Genomic DNA, 17,177 nt, shown 5'->3' with positions numbered 1-17,177 from the left:
CCAGAGGAAGCGGCTGATTGCAACATTTACAAGAAATGCTGGAGAAGTGTGCGGATGTGAGGGATATGGTCAGGGTGAGGGTGGATGGGACTAGACAGAAGGACAGTTTGGCAGGAACTAGATGGGCCAAATGGCCTGGCTCTGACCTATACCACTGTAGAACTGTTGCAGTAGAGGAATGAAACATATACCTATCAAAATGTTTGACTGTCAGAAAAACAATGAAAAGTAACAAAAAGTGTATCTGTCAGAAAACACCAAAAATATAAATATCAGAAAAACACTGCAAGCAGATATTGACTGATGGTGGAGCTGATAAAATGTGGAAAAGCAGAACCTGAACAACATTCAAAGTTTTACGGTTCAAGAACTGGAATCGCAGGGTAAACGAGGAACTGTGAGAGAGGAAGCTCTGTGGGTCAGAATAAAGTGTTTTTTTTACATATAATTCAGAAATATATAACACCTTAAGTAATTAGTGGAATAGTAACTATACAGTTGCTGAAACATTACATCTTGATAAGAAATTATGAAACCCATATTCTCAATAAATCTGTGTAACAATGAAATAAGACACTAACAAAATGGACAAAATTGGAAAAAAAAGCTTGTTTATTTGGCAATCTTATCACTCAACTTTAATTTACATTGTTGTGGACACAATACCCTGGCTTAGACAGAGAACGCAAATCTTGGCGAAGAACCTAAGCACTTAATTTTGATAAGAAGCACTTTGGTGTGGACGTTATACCCTGGTTTTGACAAAGAGAGCACGGGTCTTTTAAAAAAATTATTGTTTTAACATTCTTAGTTTCTGGGAGGTTTCTGATGAACCCGGCAGAAAGGATCTCCTGAGGAACTGCAAAGAGAGACACCCCCCCACCCACCCTATGCCCTTTCACCTGACACTCTAGGTGGCCAGCTCCTGAGTTCTAAGGCACGACAACTGGTGAGAGAAACCAGACAGCGAGAACCACAACAGCAAAGGTCTAAATGAACCTTCACAGTGGTTTACCTTGCAGCTTCCTGATATGGCTTTAGAAAACCTGGTGGATGGAAATAGCAAACGGAAAAAAATCTGGTAATAATTTTTAAAGTCCGTCCAACAGTATTAAATTCCATTTGCCCAAGTTATTTTCCTGAGTGTCAGTCAAGAGTTGGTTAGCAGCAAACAGGCCAATGGCATCAGTTAGAATTTTAGCCCAGATGTCGTGGCTAAAAGGGCAGGCTGTGCGTCTGGGGTAGGGTTCAGGCTTCTTTGAGTTTCAGTCACATACACAGGACTGCCTTTGTCTCTCAGGAACACTGGAAGCTCTCGGACAATAATTAGGGTGAGATTTCAGCCCATGGGGAAGGTTGGAGAAGGGAAAATGCTCAGTATCTCTGCTCCCACAGAGGCCTGGCAGCCATCATCACACGCATAGGCCGCAGCTCAGCTGTCATTAGTTAGCGGCAGTGGTAGGTTCACCCCTCTGCATGATTGCCCCAAGGAATGAGAGTTCTGCCATCAGAAAACCTCATGGACTGCCGGAGAGGGCTTCGTCACTCGTCTGGGTAATGGATCCCGCCAGAGAGAGAGAGAGAGACACACACACCTTCCAACAGCCAACGTTCGACAGTGAAAGCTACCACATTCAGTCTCCTCCCTTTCCAACAAGCAGAGAGTTTTGACAGCAGAAATCAGCAGGGCAGACGGGCCAGCCCGAACCCCCACCCACAACCCTGATTGTGACTTGCAATCCCAACCATCCCACCCAGCTAACTCGAGCACAGACCAGGAACCTGTGGGTTTGCCTGGGTTAGGCAGCAAAGTCAGCAAGAATTTATTACCTTCAACCAGATTAGATGTCAGGCTAATTCTCCACAGGTCACATTTCACTCTGCTTTGAATACAGATTCATTTTGCACACAACGTCTTTTCACCATCTTCCATTCACAACACATTGCTACCATCTATAATTGTGTTTACATTCCAGAAGTTTCCATCAGTCAATTTTAAATTCAGGGAATTGATTGCTCAGCCTGCTTTCACTGAGAATCCATTCAGAAGTTTCCACGCTGGACTCGTGGGCTGTCACCGTGGTACACTCACTCTGATTTCCGTGCAAGTGGACCAGAGGATGGTTTCGTCGTCACCAGCAGCACGTCAGGCAATCTGCACCTCAGTGGCAGCAGCATCGCCAGGCTCCTTCAGGGGACGCTGGTCCGGTTTGAGCGCCTCGAAGACTGCCACAGGCTTGCACTCCTCCTCAGCTTCGGGCGGGCTGGCAGGGGGCAGGGAGGAGCAGGACAGGGCAGAGGGGAGGCCAAAGAGGACGAGGCTGGCCACCAGGAGGAAGATGCCAGCCACCACAAACGAGGCGATGTAATTGCCCGTCGCGTCGCGGATCCAGCCTGCGAGGAAGGGGAACAGAAATTTTAAGTCAAAGTTTGGGCAGCCCAGTAGAGTAACAGTTAGCAAAACACCTTTTTGTACAATTTGTATTCTATAATTTTTTTTGTGCGTGGTTGTATTTTACTGATACCCTGTACATGCTTGCTATCATGTATGTGGGAGAACGAGGCCTCGAGCTGCGGGGTTGCCTGTTAACAGCTGCCAGGAGGGAGGCGCCACTGGGGGCAGTGTGGCTGGAGTCGGTGCTGCTCCCCCAGCCCACCCCTGCTATTCGCCTAGCAGAAGCCAAGCTGTACCGTGCTCGACTGCGGCATACATAGCTGGTCTATTTCTTTTCCGCGGCTGTATCTTACTCAAATGTTTATCTGCTTGCTACCCTGTGTGTGCTATGTGCTTTGTGCTGTGTGTGATTGTTGGTATTACGTTTTGCATCTTAGCCCCAAGAATAACGCTCTCCTGTTTGGCTGCATTCATGGGTATTCCTATATGTTTGACTGTCAATTAATCTGGAATTGAATTCTTTTGCACATCGGTTGTTTGACAGTATTTATTTATGCATAGTTTTTCATAAATTCTGTTGCATTTATTTATTTGCCTTTAAATGCCTGTAAGGGAATAAATCTCGAGGTTTGGAGATGGTAACATGATAATAAATGTAGCTTGGCTTTACAACGCTAAAGACCGCTGTCGGTAAGGAGGCTGTGTGTTTTCCCTGTGACAGTCTGACTTGTTACCAGGTGCTCCGGTTTAGAGTTAGGTTTGGAGTCAGTGAGTTGTGGGCGCCGGGCGCGTGGCAGAACTTGCGGGCTGCCCCCAGCACATCCTCACACTGTGTTGGTCATTGGCGCAATTCTATTTAGCAATGCACCACCAGACTGGCCAAAGCCTGGCAGGGCAGTGGCTCCAAATCAGAGCCCTCAGCAGCACATTAAACCGAGGACCACGACTCCAGGGGAAGGGAAGGACCATCAGTACAACTGAAGGGAGGGTCAAAGTTCCCTCCAGTGCTCTGGGCCTTTGTTCATCAGTCGGCAACATCAGATAGCCCGCTCTCTACACCCCCCACCCCGAGGGCATCACATCTAAAAACTATGTCCGCGACTCCACTGCCCCGAATACTGCAGACTGCAAAAACTCATTTCAGGGAGGTAGCACCATCAATTTGCAGGAGACTCCCGGGAGAGGTGGGACGTCTGCAGTGGAGTGGCTCCTTAGCAGCTAGCCAGCTAGTTCAAATAACATTAGCTATGTTAATGAACGAATGACACCCGTTAAACTCACCTCAACATGTCTTTTACATTTTAACCCACCATGGGCAATAGCAAACAGCAACACTGTCATTATTTTTGACCCCTATTAGGCAGGAGGACACTTTAGTGTAGTCTGGGGTGAAGTAGGTTTTCTATTTTCTTTTTTTGGAGATCTCTCTCTCTCTGTCTGCCTCTCACTCGCTCTCGATTTCTGGGATATTGTATATAACTTGCGGGCGTCAGGGGTTAGGGTTAGGGTTATATCAATAACCCTAACTGCTATCAATATGTGGGAGACTCCCGGAACTTCCAGGAGAGGTGGGATGTCTGAGACTCCAACTCGTGTTCAAGATAGGCCTGAATTCTCACTCGGACAGGGTGGGATCAGGAGCGGACAATAACTGGATACCTCTGCGGGCCCCTATGAACACCATCCCACTCCCCACTGTAAATACCGACACACTCCCTGGGATCCTCTTGTAAATACTGACTAACTGCCCGGGACCCCACCCTGTAAATATCAGTGCACTCCCTGGGACCCCCTCCCCTATAAATGCCGACACAGTCCCCGAGGCCCCTGTAAGTATACACTCCCCAGGGACCCATTGTTAATACTGACACATCCCATAAAGTGTCAGCATGTTTCTGGTGATGTATGTTCATCAAAATACAGTGAAATGGGTTATTTTGTGTCAACAACGAACACAGTCACTATGGTGACTATGGTGACACAGTGGTGTCAAGAAAACAACCTCTCCCTCAACGTTGCAGAAACAAAGGAGCTGGTTGTGGACTACAGGAGGAATGGAGACTGGCTAATCCCGATTGACATCAATGGATCTGGGGTTGAGAGGGTGAACAGCTTTAAATTCCTCAGCATACACATCATCGAGGATCTCACGTGGTTTGTACCCACAATGCCTCTTCCACCTCAGATGGTTGAAGAAGTTTGGTATGGGCTCCCAAATCCTAAGACCTTTCTACAAGGGCACAATTGAGAGCATCCTGACTGGCTGTGTCACTGCCCAGTATGGGAACTGTACTTCCCTCAATCACAGGACTCTGCAGAGAGTGGTGTGGACAGCCCAGCACATCTGTAGTTGTGAACTTCCCATGATTCAGGACATTTACAAAGATGGGTGCGTAAAAAGGGCCCGAAGGATCATTGGGGACCCGAGTCACCCCAACCACAAACTGTTCCAGGTGCTACTATCCGGGGAAACGGTACCGCAGCATAAAAGCCAGGACCAACAGGCTCTGGGACAGCTTCTTCCACCAGGCCATCAGACTGATTAATTCCTGCTGATACAACTGTACTTCTGTGTTATATTGACTGTCCTGTTGTACATAATATTTATTACAAATGACTATAAATTGCACATTTCGACAGAAACGTAACGTAAAGATTTTTACTCCTCATTGCTGGTAATAAGGTCAATGCTATCCAGTCTGAGGTTGTGCTGGGGGCAGCTGACAAGTGTCACCTTTCTTCTGCACCAACGTAGCGTGCCCACAACTTACTAACCCTAGCCTGTACGTCTGCGATGTGGGAGGAAACCAGAGCACCCAGAGGAAACCCACGTGGTAACAGGGAGAACGTACAAACTCCTTACAGACAGTGGGGGGAATTGAACCCAGACTAGGGGCACGGTAAATCATTGCGCTAATCACTAGGCGACTGTGACAGCTGGTTTAACCGATTCCTGAGAAGAATGTAGAACACTGGGCCTGTGGTCACTGGGGTTTAATCATTAAATATTTTCTGATTGTCTTAGTAAGGTAGATGGCAGGAGGCTCATTCCTCAGACCCAACGATTTGGAAAAGGGTCCCAACACAGGCCAGGCACCGATTTCCAGGAGGTTGCAACTCTGCAGACCAAATCCGATCATCGGAGACTACTAGAGGTCATGAGTTAAGGGTAAACAATGAAAAGTTTAAGGGGAAAATGAGAAGAAATTTCCTCACTCAGACGGTGGTGTGAGTGCGGAACAAGCTGCCAGTGCAAGTGGTTCACACAAACTCGATTTCAACGTTAAAGTGAAGTGTGGATAGGTACATGGATGGTAGGGGACGGTCCAAATGCAGGTCAATGGGAATGGGCAGTTCTAAATGGTTCGGCACAGACTAAATTTTTTTCTGCAACTCAGTGAGGGAAACTACCAGGAATCTGTTTCACATGGCTGGAAACTCTTGCTCCCGATGCCAGGGGTCAGCTGTGGGACAGGCTGGAGGAGATTCCCTCTGCAAGTTGTGAACATAGAACAGTACAGGCCCTAGGACCCACAATGTTTAACCTACTCCAAGAACAATCTAACCTTTCCCTCCATATTCCCATTTACAGCACATCCTCTCTACCTTCACCAATTTCTTGTTGGCACTTCCTCAAAGAATTCAATCACATCCTACCCCTCTCAAAGCCATGCCGACTATCCCCCATTAGACTATGCTCCTCCAAATGCTTGTAAATCCTGTCCAATAGTTTTCCCACCACTGACATAAGACTGATCAGCCCTTCCAAGTTTTAGGTTACAAAGCCTCAGTGGCTGGGGCATGCAGATTATCAGGCGCTGAGTGAATCTGCAACTCGTTCCACACTCTCACCACCCCCTGACAGACAGACAGACATACTTTATTGATCCCGAGGGAAATTGGGTTTCATTACAGTCGCAGCAGCCAAGAATAGTGTAGAAATATAGCAATATAAAACCATAAATAATTAAATAATAATAAGTAAATTATTCCAAGTGGAAATAAGTCCAGGACCAGCCTATTGGCTCAGGGTGTCTGACACTCCGAGGGAGGAGTTGTAAAGTTTGATGGCCACAGGTAGGAATGACTTCCTATGACACTCAGTGTTACATCTCGGTGGAATGAGTCTCTGGCTGAATGTACTCCTGTGCCTAACCAGTACATTATGGAGTGGATGAGAGACATTGTCCAGGATCGCATGCAACTTGGACAGCATCCTCTTTTCAGACACCACCGTCAGAGAGTCCAGTTCCACCCCCACAACATGACTAGCCTTACGAATGAGTTTGTTGATTCTGTTGGTGTCTGCTACCCTCAGCCTGCTGCCCCAGCACACAACAGCAAATTTCCTCTCGTGTTCCCGTGAAACTTTTAACTCATGGGTAAGGTGGAGGATCAGACCAACAGGGCCAGTCAAGAGCGAGAGGCTGAACTGCTGAGGTCTTGAGCACAGTTTGCTGAAACCCTGCTGGGTCAGGAGGGCGTCAAAGGGAACGTGTTGGTAAGGTCGGGTGCAAACCTATGTCATAGAGCAAATCCAGATGAAATTGGACTGAAGTCGCCCATAGGGCCTCTTGTTTGGGGTATACCAGTTGATGTATGAAAATGTAGGTCGGGGGGGAGCAGTGGTGTTCTGGGACCCTTGCTCTTTGTGAGTTTTATCAATGACTTAGATAAGGAATTGGAATTAGTAAGTTTGTAGGTATCATGAAGTTGGTGGTGCTGTGGATAGTGAAGGTTACAACGAGACGTTGATAGGATGCAGAGCAGGCTGAGAACTGGCAGATGGAGTCAATGCAAAAAACCGTGAAGTGATTCACTTCAGAAGGTCAGGCTGGAAGGCAGAGCACGAGGAACACTAAAGTTAGTGGTGCTGTGGACTGCGAGGATTGTCAAAGAATACAGTTACAGATAGGGGCAGAGAAATGGCGGATAAAGTTTAACTCGAGCAAATGATAAGAGGAATTTCTTTAACCAGAGGGCAGTGAACCTGTGGAATTCATAGCCACAGATGGCTGTGTGAGACAAATCATTGGGTATGTTTTAAACAGACACTAAGTTGATGGAAGAAAAAAATGGGGGGTCAACAGTGCATGGGATTCATGAGTTACATCAAGGGATGTGCAGAAAAAAGTTTTGGAGAGATTATTAGACCTTCTCAGATGGAAGACCATGATTGCCCACATCATCGGACATGACACACAACGAGGGTGACAAAGACTTCTATCTCAAGATAGATACTTGATTAGTAAGGGTATCAAAGGTTACGGGGAAGATGGCAAGAGAATTGGGGTGGGGATTGTGAGGAAAAATAACTCAGCCATGATTGAATGGTGGAGCAGTCTTGATGCACCAAATGGCCGGACGCTGTTCCTGTACCTTGTGCTCTAGGTGTGAGGTGCTGGCTTTTGAGAAGTGAATAGGGAGAAAGTATACAGTGCAGGACTGTTGGGTGCATTGATGTACAGAGAGCTCTTGGGGTCCAAGTTCATAGCTCCCCAAATGTGATCACTCTAAGTGGATAGAGTGGTCAAGAATGCGTATGGTATACTTGCTGTCATTGGTCAGGGCTCCGTGGTATACTTGCTGTCATTGGTCAGGGCTCCGTGGTATGCTTGCTGTCATTGGTCAGGGCTCCGTGGTATGCTTGCTGTCATTGGTCAGGGCTCCGTGGTATACTTGCTGTCATTGGTCAGGGCTCCGTGGTATACTTGCTGTCATTGGTCAGGGCTCCGTGGTATGCTTGCTATCATTGGTCAGGGCTCCGTGGTATACTTGCTGTCATTGGTCAGGGCTCTGAGTACAAGGGTTCGGAATTTAAATGGCAGCTACGCTGACTGGCTCCATTGCGGCCTAATATGGGAACACCAATGCCTTTGAATGGAAAATCCTACAAAACCTAGTGAATTCAGCCCAGTAGACCACAGGTAAAGGCCTCCGAACCATTGAGCACATCTATACGAAACAGGCAGCATCCGTCATTAAAGATCCTCCCCACCCAGGCCATGCTGCCACCGGTTACTCCCCTCAACCATCAGGCTCTTGAACATAAGTGGATAATCACACTCATCCATTGAGATGTTCCATCAACCAATGATCTCATTTCATGTTCTCATTACTTATTGCTATTTATTTACATTTGCTTTGCATTTTGTTGTCTTCTGCACTCTGGTTGATCTTTCATTGATCCTGTTATAGTCACTATTCTATAGATTTGCTGAGTATGCCCGCAGGTAAAGGAATCTCAGGGTTGAATGTGGTGTAGCTCTGGTAATACATTTACTCTGGCCAGGCCACACTGTGTGCGATTCTGGAAGGAAGGACGGTGAGGCCTTGGAAGAGGTTTACCGGGATGCTGCCTGGGTTGGAGGGCCTGTGCAATTACAAGAGGTTGGACAGACTTGGGTTTTCTTTTCTGGAGCAGCAGAGACTGAGGGGAAACTTAAATGATTACGCGAGGCAGAGATAGGGTCAACAGTCAGAAACCTTTCGCCAAGGATTTAAGGTGAGAGGGAGTGTGGAGGTAAGATTCACTGTGGGTACCTGGAAGCAGATACGATAGGGGAATTTAAGACGCTGTTGGACTCCTCTCTCTGCGGTGCTGAGGCTGTGACACTGTTCTGACTGTTATGCGCTTTGTGGCGATTTTCCCCACTGTGTGATGAACTGGGACTGAAGCTTCGGGCCAACTCTGGCCGCTCCGGGTCAATGGACTCAACTTGGTTCTGATCTGAAGGCTGTTGCTTGCTTTATTATTTGCATGAGTGCTGTTCCCCCCCCCCCCCCCCTCTCTCTGTATTGGGTGTTGGGTTCTTTCGGGCTTCTCGCTTTCTGGCTGCCTGTAAGCAAACAAATCTCAAAGTTGTATAATCTATCCGTTCTTTGATAATAAATGTACTTTGAACTGGACCCATGGAGGTACAGGGAATATGGATCATGCGAAGAAAGAGATTGAGTTTAATTTGTCCTCATGTACAACATGGACTATGGGCTGAAGGGCCTGTTATTGTGCTGACTGATCTATATCACAAGTATCCATGAAGGGATCAGAATGAATGGTTGAATTTCTACAGCTAGGGCAGGGAGACCATTCAGCCCCACATTCCCAGACCGTGCTAGCACAACCAGCAGCCCAGGTTCAATTCCTGCCACTGTCTGTAAAGAGTTTGTACGTTCTCCCCAGTGACTGCGTGAGATTCCTCCCACAGTCCAAAGACATACAGGTTAGAGATAGTAAGCTTTGGGTGTGTGATGTTGGTGCTTCAGGGAGAAGGTTAAAAAGAACTATCCTAAGAAGGAAAGGGTTATTGAACGAGGAGTGTTTGATGACCCTGGGATTGCACTCACTGGGTTTAGAAGAATGAGGGGGATCGCACTGAAACCTATCAAATATTGAAGGGCCTAGACACTGAGAGGTGTATTTAAAGCAAAGCTTGATGGGTTCTTCATTAGTAAGGACATCAAAGGTCACGGAGAGAAGGCAGGCAAATGGGATTGAGAGGGTTAATAAATCGGCCATGATCGAATGAGAAGACTGGATGGGCCAAAGGGCCTAACTCTGCTCCTACGTCTAAAGGTGCCAAAAGGTCACTGAAACTTGCGGGCTGCCTCCCCACAGCCTTGGACCGTGTTGGTCAATGAAGCAAGCTTCGATGTATGTGTGAATAAGCTAATCACCGAGAATTGTCCACTGGCTATTTTGTACCTGAGGTCCCTTTTGCCCAATCAAGCCCTCCCCTCCCTGACCCAGAGTCATTACCTGATATGGGGGCTCCCAGCAGTCCCCCCACGCTCTCCAGCATCTGCAGCAGCCCCAGCGCTCCGTAGATCCTGCCGATCCCGACGATCTCGGGCAGCAGGGAGAACACCACGGGCGTCAGGGCCCCCGAGAAGAACCCATAGGCAATACCGATCAGCATCAACAGGTAGTAGGTGCGACCAAAGGGGAGGATAATCAGGCTGACGCCCGTCAGCGAAGTCCACAGGGCCAGGTTATGGACCAGGCGCATGCAGCGGCGGTCGGCGAACCAGCCGCTGAAGAGGCGGCCAACCAGGTCAGAGACGGCGGTGGCAGACATCAGGAACGCGGCCTGGTACTCGTCGAAGCCAATCGAGCGCGTGTGGGCCACCAGGTGGATGTAAGGCACGAAGTAGCCGGTGTTGATGAGAGTGATAACCAGCGTGAAGGTGAGGAAGGGCACATGCTGGAGGAGGGTGAGGTCCAGCAGGTCAGAGATCATCCGGCAGAAGGCGGGGCAACTGGCACTGGCACTGGCTTTTGGCCTCTGCGACAACACCAGGTCCTCCTTCAGGGTGAGGGGCCTGATGAGCGCCCCGCACGCCAGCAGGTTGAGCATCATTCCAGCGATGATCAGCAGCGCCCCCTGCCAGCTGTACACATCCAGCAGGTACTGGAAGAGCGGGGAGAAGACAAAGGAGGAAATCCCCACACCGGTGAAGGCCAGTCCCATTGCCAGAGTCCGCCGCCTGGTGAAGTAGCGGCTGATCGCTGCGATGGAAGGGGTGAAGACTAAAGCCCATCCGAATCCTGCCACACAATGGGAGACGGCATGTTAACCCACGGGCAAAACACAGTGCGGAGCCAACTCTAAAACTGGAAGGGTACAGGGCAGATCTTCCTGGATTAGACAACATGTCTTATGAGGAAAGACTGAGTGAGCTGGGGCTTTTCTCTTTGGAGAGGAGGAGGACGAGAACTTGATAGAGGTGTACAAGATAAGAGGCATCCATAGAGTGGGCAGCCAGAGACTTTTTTTCCAGGGCAGAAATGGTGAATAGAAGGGGATATAATTTTAAAGTGATTGGTGGAAAGCATAGGTCGGGGGGGTGGGAATGTCAGAGGTAGTTTTTTTTTAACACTGAGAATGGTGATACGCATTGCCGGGGGTGGAGGTAGAAGCAGATACATGAGGATTTTTTCGGAGGCTACGTGGGAGGGAAGGGTTAGACGATTGTTGAGTAGGTTAAGGTATCAGCGCAACACTGGGTGCTGAAGGGCCTTTACTGGTGCATGTTAAAACCCACTGGAGTTGGTGAGGAAGGGTGCAGCAGGCAGGAAGGAGAGAGATGGCAGCCCACTGCGGTTCTGTGGGTGACACATGAATTTGAATGATGTGAGAAGCTGGGAGGTAATAAGTGGTCTACAGTCCTCTCCTGGCATATTTCTGATTCAGGATCTCAATCCAAACCTCAACTGTTCATTCCCTCTACAGACGCTGCCTGACCTGCTGAGTTCCTCCAGCATTGTGTGTGTGTGTTGCTCTGGATTTCCAGCATCCACAGAGTCCCGTGCCCATCAAAATTCTCCTTTCATCCCTTCATCTCGTCCACTGAACACTACCCAGTGTCCCACATCACCTCCTTTCATAACCTCCACCCCCTTCTCCCCTCACCTATCACCAAGCAAGCTATTCTGACTTCTGCATCCTTCCTCTCCAGTCCTGATGAAGGGCCTCAGCCCAAAGTGTTGACCGTTCCTTCCTCTCCGTAGATTTGCTGGACCTGCTGAGTCCCTCTAGCATTCTGTGTGTGTTACTATACAATCACTATCTCTTGGCTCTTTCTGGGAGTCTGCAGCACAGATTAGCCAATGCTTTCCACAATTACAACAACATTAAAGGTTTAAAGTCAGCAGTATGAAGATTAGGGATCAAGAGGAAGTATGAGAAGACACGGCTAGGGTAAGAAGTGGATCCTATAAAGGTCAAAGTGAATCTGAGGAGTTCATCACCACTGTCAGCTGTAGAGGCCAAGTCACTGAGTACACTTACAGCAGAGTTGATAAGTTCCTGAATAGTGCGGGTACCACAGGTTACGGAGGGAAGGCAAGGGAAAGGGTGGGAATAACTTGGACTTGATTAACATTGGTCAGAGCACAGTTGGAGAATTGTGAGCAGTTTCGGGCCCCGTCTCTACCAAAGGAGGTGCAAAGTTCTCCTTGCCTTCACCAGCCTGCAGGTTACCCTCAGGCAAGGTGTAGCACCCGCTTAGCCCACTCGATCAGGGTCACATGAAGCCATGGGAGCAGGTGGTGGATGAGCAGCTAGTACAGATCACAAGCCCCGGTTATGCGACCACTGACGCCAAGCAGATTAATGGCTGAGGTCACACATCTAGTAAAGACACTGCCCAGAAGGCAGCAATGACAAACCACCTCTGTAGAAATAGAAGTGGATCGACCACGATCACCCACGTCATACAACACGGCAGATAAAGAACAAGTGAATCTAAGGAAGGATGTGCTGGCATTGGAGAGGGTCAAGAGCAGGTTTACGAGAATTATCCTGGAAATGATAGGGTTAACCTACAAGGAGCGTTTGGTGGCTCTGGACCAGGAATATTGACACCCAGGAACTTGAAATTGCTCACTCTTTCCACTTCCTCATGAGGACTACTGTGTGCTCCCGCATCTCACCCTTTCTGAAGTCCAAAGGTTACAGGGAGAAGGTGTGAGAATGGCATTGAGAGGGTTAATAAATCAGCAATGATGGAACAGCAGAGCAAGCTCGATGGGCTGAATGGCCTAATTCTGCTCCAATGCCTTACCACCTCACTATTCCCCTTTCACACTAGTTGTTTCTTATTGAAGCTTATAACAACTTTTCTTTCATGTCTTGCACTGGACTGCTGCTGCAAAACAACAAATTTAACACAAAGGGCAGTGTTAATAAACCTGATTCTGAATTCTGAAATAATAAGCCGGTCTACAAAACTAAAGGGCTTGGGATTAAAATTGACAATTTTACATAAGACGGGGCAGTAGTGAGGCTGTTTTCACAATGTTACATGTTTTTCAAAATTTTGTTTTAATCGAGATAACAGCGCGAAACAGGCTCTTCCAGCCTTCGAGCTACGCGGCCCAATTCAATCCTAGCCTAATCAGGGGGCAATTTGCAATAACTAACCGCTACGTCTTTGGACTGTGGGAGGAAACCGCAACACCAGGAGGAAAGCCGCGCAGTTACGGGCAGAACATACAATCTCCTTACAGGCAGTGGTGGGAGTTGAACCCGAGTCTGAGTATTCGCCACGGAAAAGGATCTTCATGATTGTAGCGATGACTTGCAGCAGACTGAAAAGCTTGAGTAGATAGACATTAAGAAATTAAGAAAACCAAAGGAGTTGAATGACTTCAGACCTGTTGCCTTGACGTCGCACGTGATGAAGACCATGGAGCGGCTGATAATACAGAATCTGAGGCCACAAACCAGGCACGCCCGGGATCCTCTTCAGTTTGCGTATAAGGAGAAGGTGGGAGTGGAGGATGCTATCACGTATTTGCTGCACAAATCACTCTCTCACCTAGATGGGGTCAGTGGTGCTGTGAGGATTACATTCCTGGACTTCTCTAGTGCCTTTAACACCATCCAGCCCAAGATCTTAAGGCACAAACTAACGGAGATGGGAGTAGACTCTCACATGGTGGATTGGATAGTGGACTACTTGACAGATAGACCTCAGTATGTGCGGTTGGGAGACTGTAGGTCTGACACGGTGGTCAGCAGCACAGGAGCGCCACAGGGGACCGTGCTCTCTCCGGTCCTGTTCACCCTGTACACATCAAACTTCCAATATAACTCGGAGTCCTGCCATGTGCAGAAGTTCACTGATGACACGGCCATAGTGGGGTGTGTCAGGAATGGACAGGAGGAGGAGTATAGGAAACTGATACAGGACTTTGTGATATGGTGCAACTCAAACTACCTGTGTCTCAATATCACCAAGACCAAGGAGATGGTGGTGGACTTTAGGAGATCTAGGCCTCATATGGAGCCAGTGATCATTAATGGAGAATGTGTGGAGCAGGTTAAGACCTACAAGTATCTGGGTGTACAGTTAGACGAGAAGCTAGACTGGACTGCCAACACAGATGCCTTGTGCAGGAAGGCACAGAGTTGACTGTACTTCCTTAGAAGGTTGGCGTCATTCAATGTCTGTAGTGAGATGCTGAAGATGTTCTATAGGTCAGTTGTGGAAAGCGCCCTCTTCTTTGTGGTGGCGTGTTGGGGAGGCAGCATTAAGAAGAGGGATGCCTCACGTCTTAATAAGCTGGTAAGGAAGGCGGGCTCTGTCGTGGGCAAAGTACTGGAGAGTTTAACATCGGTAGCTGAGCGAAGGGCGCTGAGTAGGCTACGGTCAATTATGGATAACTCTGAACATCCTCTACATAGCACCATCCAGAGACAGAGAAGCAGTTTCAGGTTTCAGGTTGCTATCGATGCAATGCTCCTCAGACAGGATGAAGAGGTCAATACTCCCCAATGCCATTAGGCTTTACAATTCAACCGCCAGGAGTAAGATATGTTAAAGTGCCGGGGTTGATTGTATTTAATGTATTTAAGTAAACTACTTAAGAACTTTTTAAAAGCTATTATTAATGCTTTTTGAGAGAGTGATTTAGATGCATATCATATTTTTACTGAGTTAAGTATTGTATGTAATTAGTTTTGCTACAACAAGTGTATGGGACATAGGAAAAAATGTTGAATTTCCCCATGGGGATGAATAAAGTATCTATCTATCTATCTATCTAGAAAGAGGATGTGCTAGAGCTTTTGGAAAGCACCAAGTTGGATAAGTCGCCGGGACCAGATGAGATATACCCCAGGCTACTGTGGGAGGTGAGGGGGGAGATTGCTGAGCCTCTGGCGATGATCTTTGCATCATCAATGGGGACGGGAGAGGTTCCAGAGGATTGGAGGGTTGCAGATGTTGTTCCTTTATTCAAGAAAGGGAGTAGAGATATCCCAGGAGATTATAGACCAATGAGTATTACTTCAATGGTTAGTAAGTTGATGGAGAAGATCCTGAGAGGCAGGATTTATGAACATTTGGTGAGGTATAATATGATTAGGAATAGTCAGTATGGCTTTGTCAAAGGCAGGTCGTGCCTTACGAGCCTGATTGAATTTTTTGAGGATGTGACTAAACACATTGATGAAGGTAGAGCAGCAGATGTAGTGTATATGGATCTCAGCAAGGCATTTGATAAGGTACCCCATGCGAGGCTTATTGAGAAAGTAAGGAGGCATGGGATCCAAGGGGACATTGCTTTGTTGATCCAGAACTGGCTTGCTCATACGACCATCCACCACCTGCTCCCATGGCTTCATGTGACCCTGATCGAGAGGGTGAAGAGGGGGCTAAGCAGGTGCTACGTCTTGCCTGAGGGCAACCTGCAGGCAGTTGGAAGTGTTGTGGATAGTGTGGAGGGCTGTCAGCGGTTACAACAGGACATGTAAGGAGGCATGGGATCCAAGGGGACATTTCTTTGTGGATCCAGGACTAAACACATGATAGAAGGTAGAGCAGCAGATGTAGTGTAAATGGATTTCAGCACCCATGCAAGGCTTATTGAGAAAGTAAGGAGGCATGGGATCCAAGGGTCTGCTTTGTGGATCCAGAACTGGCTTGCTCACAGAAGGGAAAGAGTGGTGGCAGACAGGTCATATTCTGCATGGAGGTTGGTGATCGGTGGAGTGCCTCAGGGATCTGTTCTGGGACCCTTACTCTTCGTGATTTTTATAAATGACCTGGATGAGGAAGTGGAGGGATGGGTTAGTAAATTTGCTGATGACACAAAGGTTGGAGGTGTTGTGGATAGTGTGGAGGGCTGTCCGAGGTTACAGCAGAATATTGATAGGATGCAAAACTGGGCTGAGAAGTGACAGATGGAGTTCAACCCAGATAAGTGTGAGGTGGTTCATTTTGTTAGGTCAAATATGATGACAGAATATAGTATTAATGGTAAGACTCTTGGCAGTGTGGAGGATCAGAGGGATCTTGGGGTCCGAGTCCATAGGACACTCAAAGCAGTTGCGCAGGTTGACTCTGTGATTAAGAAGGCATACGGTGTACTGGCCTTCATCAATTGTGGGATTGAATTTAGGAGCCGAGAGGTAATGTTGCAGCTATATAGGACCCTGGTCAGACCCCACTTGGAGTACTGTGCTCAGTTTTGGTCACCTCACTACAGGAAGGATGTGGAAGCCATAGGTAAGTCTAGTAATTTCTAAGGTAGGAACATGTTCGGAACAACATTGTGGGCCGAAGGGCCTGTATTGTGCTGAACTACGCTACCATGCTGCCCAGGCAGTCGAGGGATGGGTGTCAGGAGCTCCGCACTCGGATATACACCGTGAACACCTAAACCTGAGTCCGAGGCACACTAGCGTAACGCTACAACCACGCCGGTAACCCAGCTTCAATTCCTGCCGCCGTTTGTAGGAAGTTTGTACGTTCTCCCCGTCATTTCCCTCTGGTGCACTTCCCAACAACGAGTTAGTGGGTTAATTGGCCACACGGGCATTATTGTGGGCTCGTTGGTCAGAGGAGCCCGTTTACATGCTCTATCTCTAAATAAAAAAATTTAAATCTTCGAAGTTTGCCAATGCCACCTGATTCAGAAAAGCAGCAACTGTAAGCATGGTGGTGAAGATCAGGAGAGTGACGACAGACAGGAGGACATGCACAAATTCAAACTGAGCACCGAGAATGTCAGTTAGCTCAGAGGCTGAAAGAAAGGGGAAGTTTCAGATTAAAGTTCTGTTTTCAGAGCATTAAGTTTTAATTAAAAACTGCACTGAGCTCCCGTGCTAAAAATATCCTCAAAGCTGACCAGAAAATCAAAATTATTGGATTCTCGTCTGGTCCTCTGGAACCACTTCTGTCTTTGAAACAACTGATGGTAAATGTGGATCAGGTTTGTGGTGGAGATACTGTGTAGTTCCTTCAGTTCTGCATATCTGTCAGGAACAATGAG

The 17,177-nt window shown here is 47.7% G+C and overlaps 1 protein-coding gene across 1 annotated transcript in view; it reads right to left on the bottom strand.

The window, feature by feature from the left end:
- Positions 1-594: 594 nt before the first annotated feature.
- Positions 595-17,177, bottom strand: part of LOC140729350 (monocarboxylate transporter 13-like) — a 38,427-nt gene continuing 21,844 nt past the window's right edge. Inside the window, exons 5-6 of the mRNA XM_073048999.1 lie at positions 10,155-10,943; positions 595-2,394 (exon numbers count right to left, since the gene is read on the bottom strand). Coding sequence (XP_072905100.1) covers positions 2,147-2,394; positions 10,155-10,943 — 1,037 coding nt within the window. The 3' untranslated portion in view covers positions 595-2,146. The remainder of the gene's footprint in view (positions 2,395-10,154; positions 10,944-17,177) is intronic.

The sequence above is a fragment of the Hemitrygon akajei genome, chromosome 6 (genome assembly GCF_048418815.1).
Source record: "Hemitrygon akajei chromosome 6, sHemAka1.3, whole genome shotgun sequence".
NCBI classification, from domain to species: domain Eukaryota; kingdom Metazoa; phylum Chordata; class Chondrichthyes; order Myliobatiformes; family Dasyatidae; genus Hemitrygon; species Hemitrygon akajei.
The sequence above is the reverse complement of the archived record's forward strand: the minus strand, read 5'-3'. Positions and strand labels throughout refer to the sequence as shown.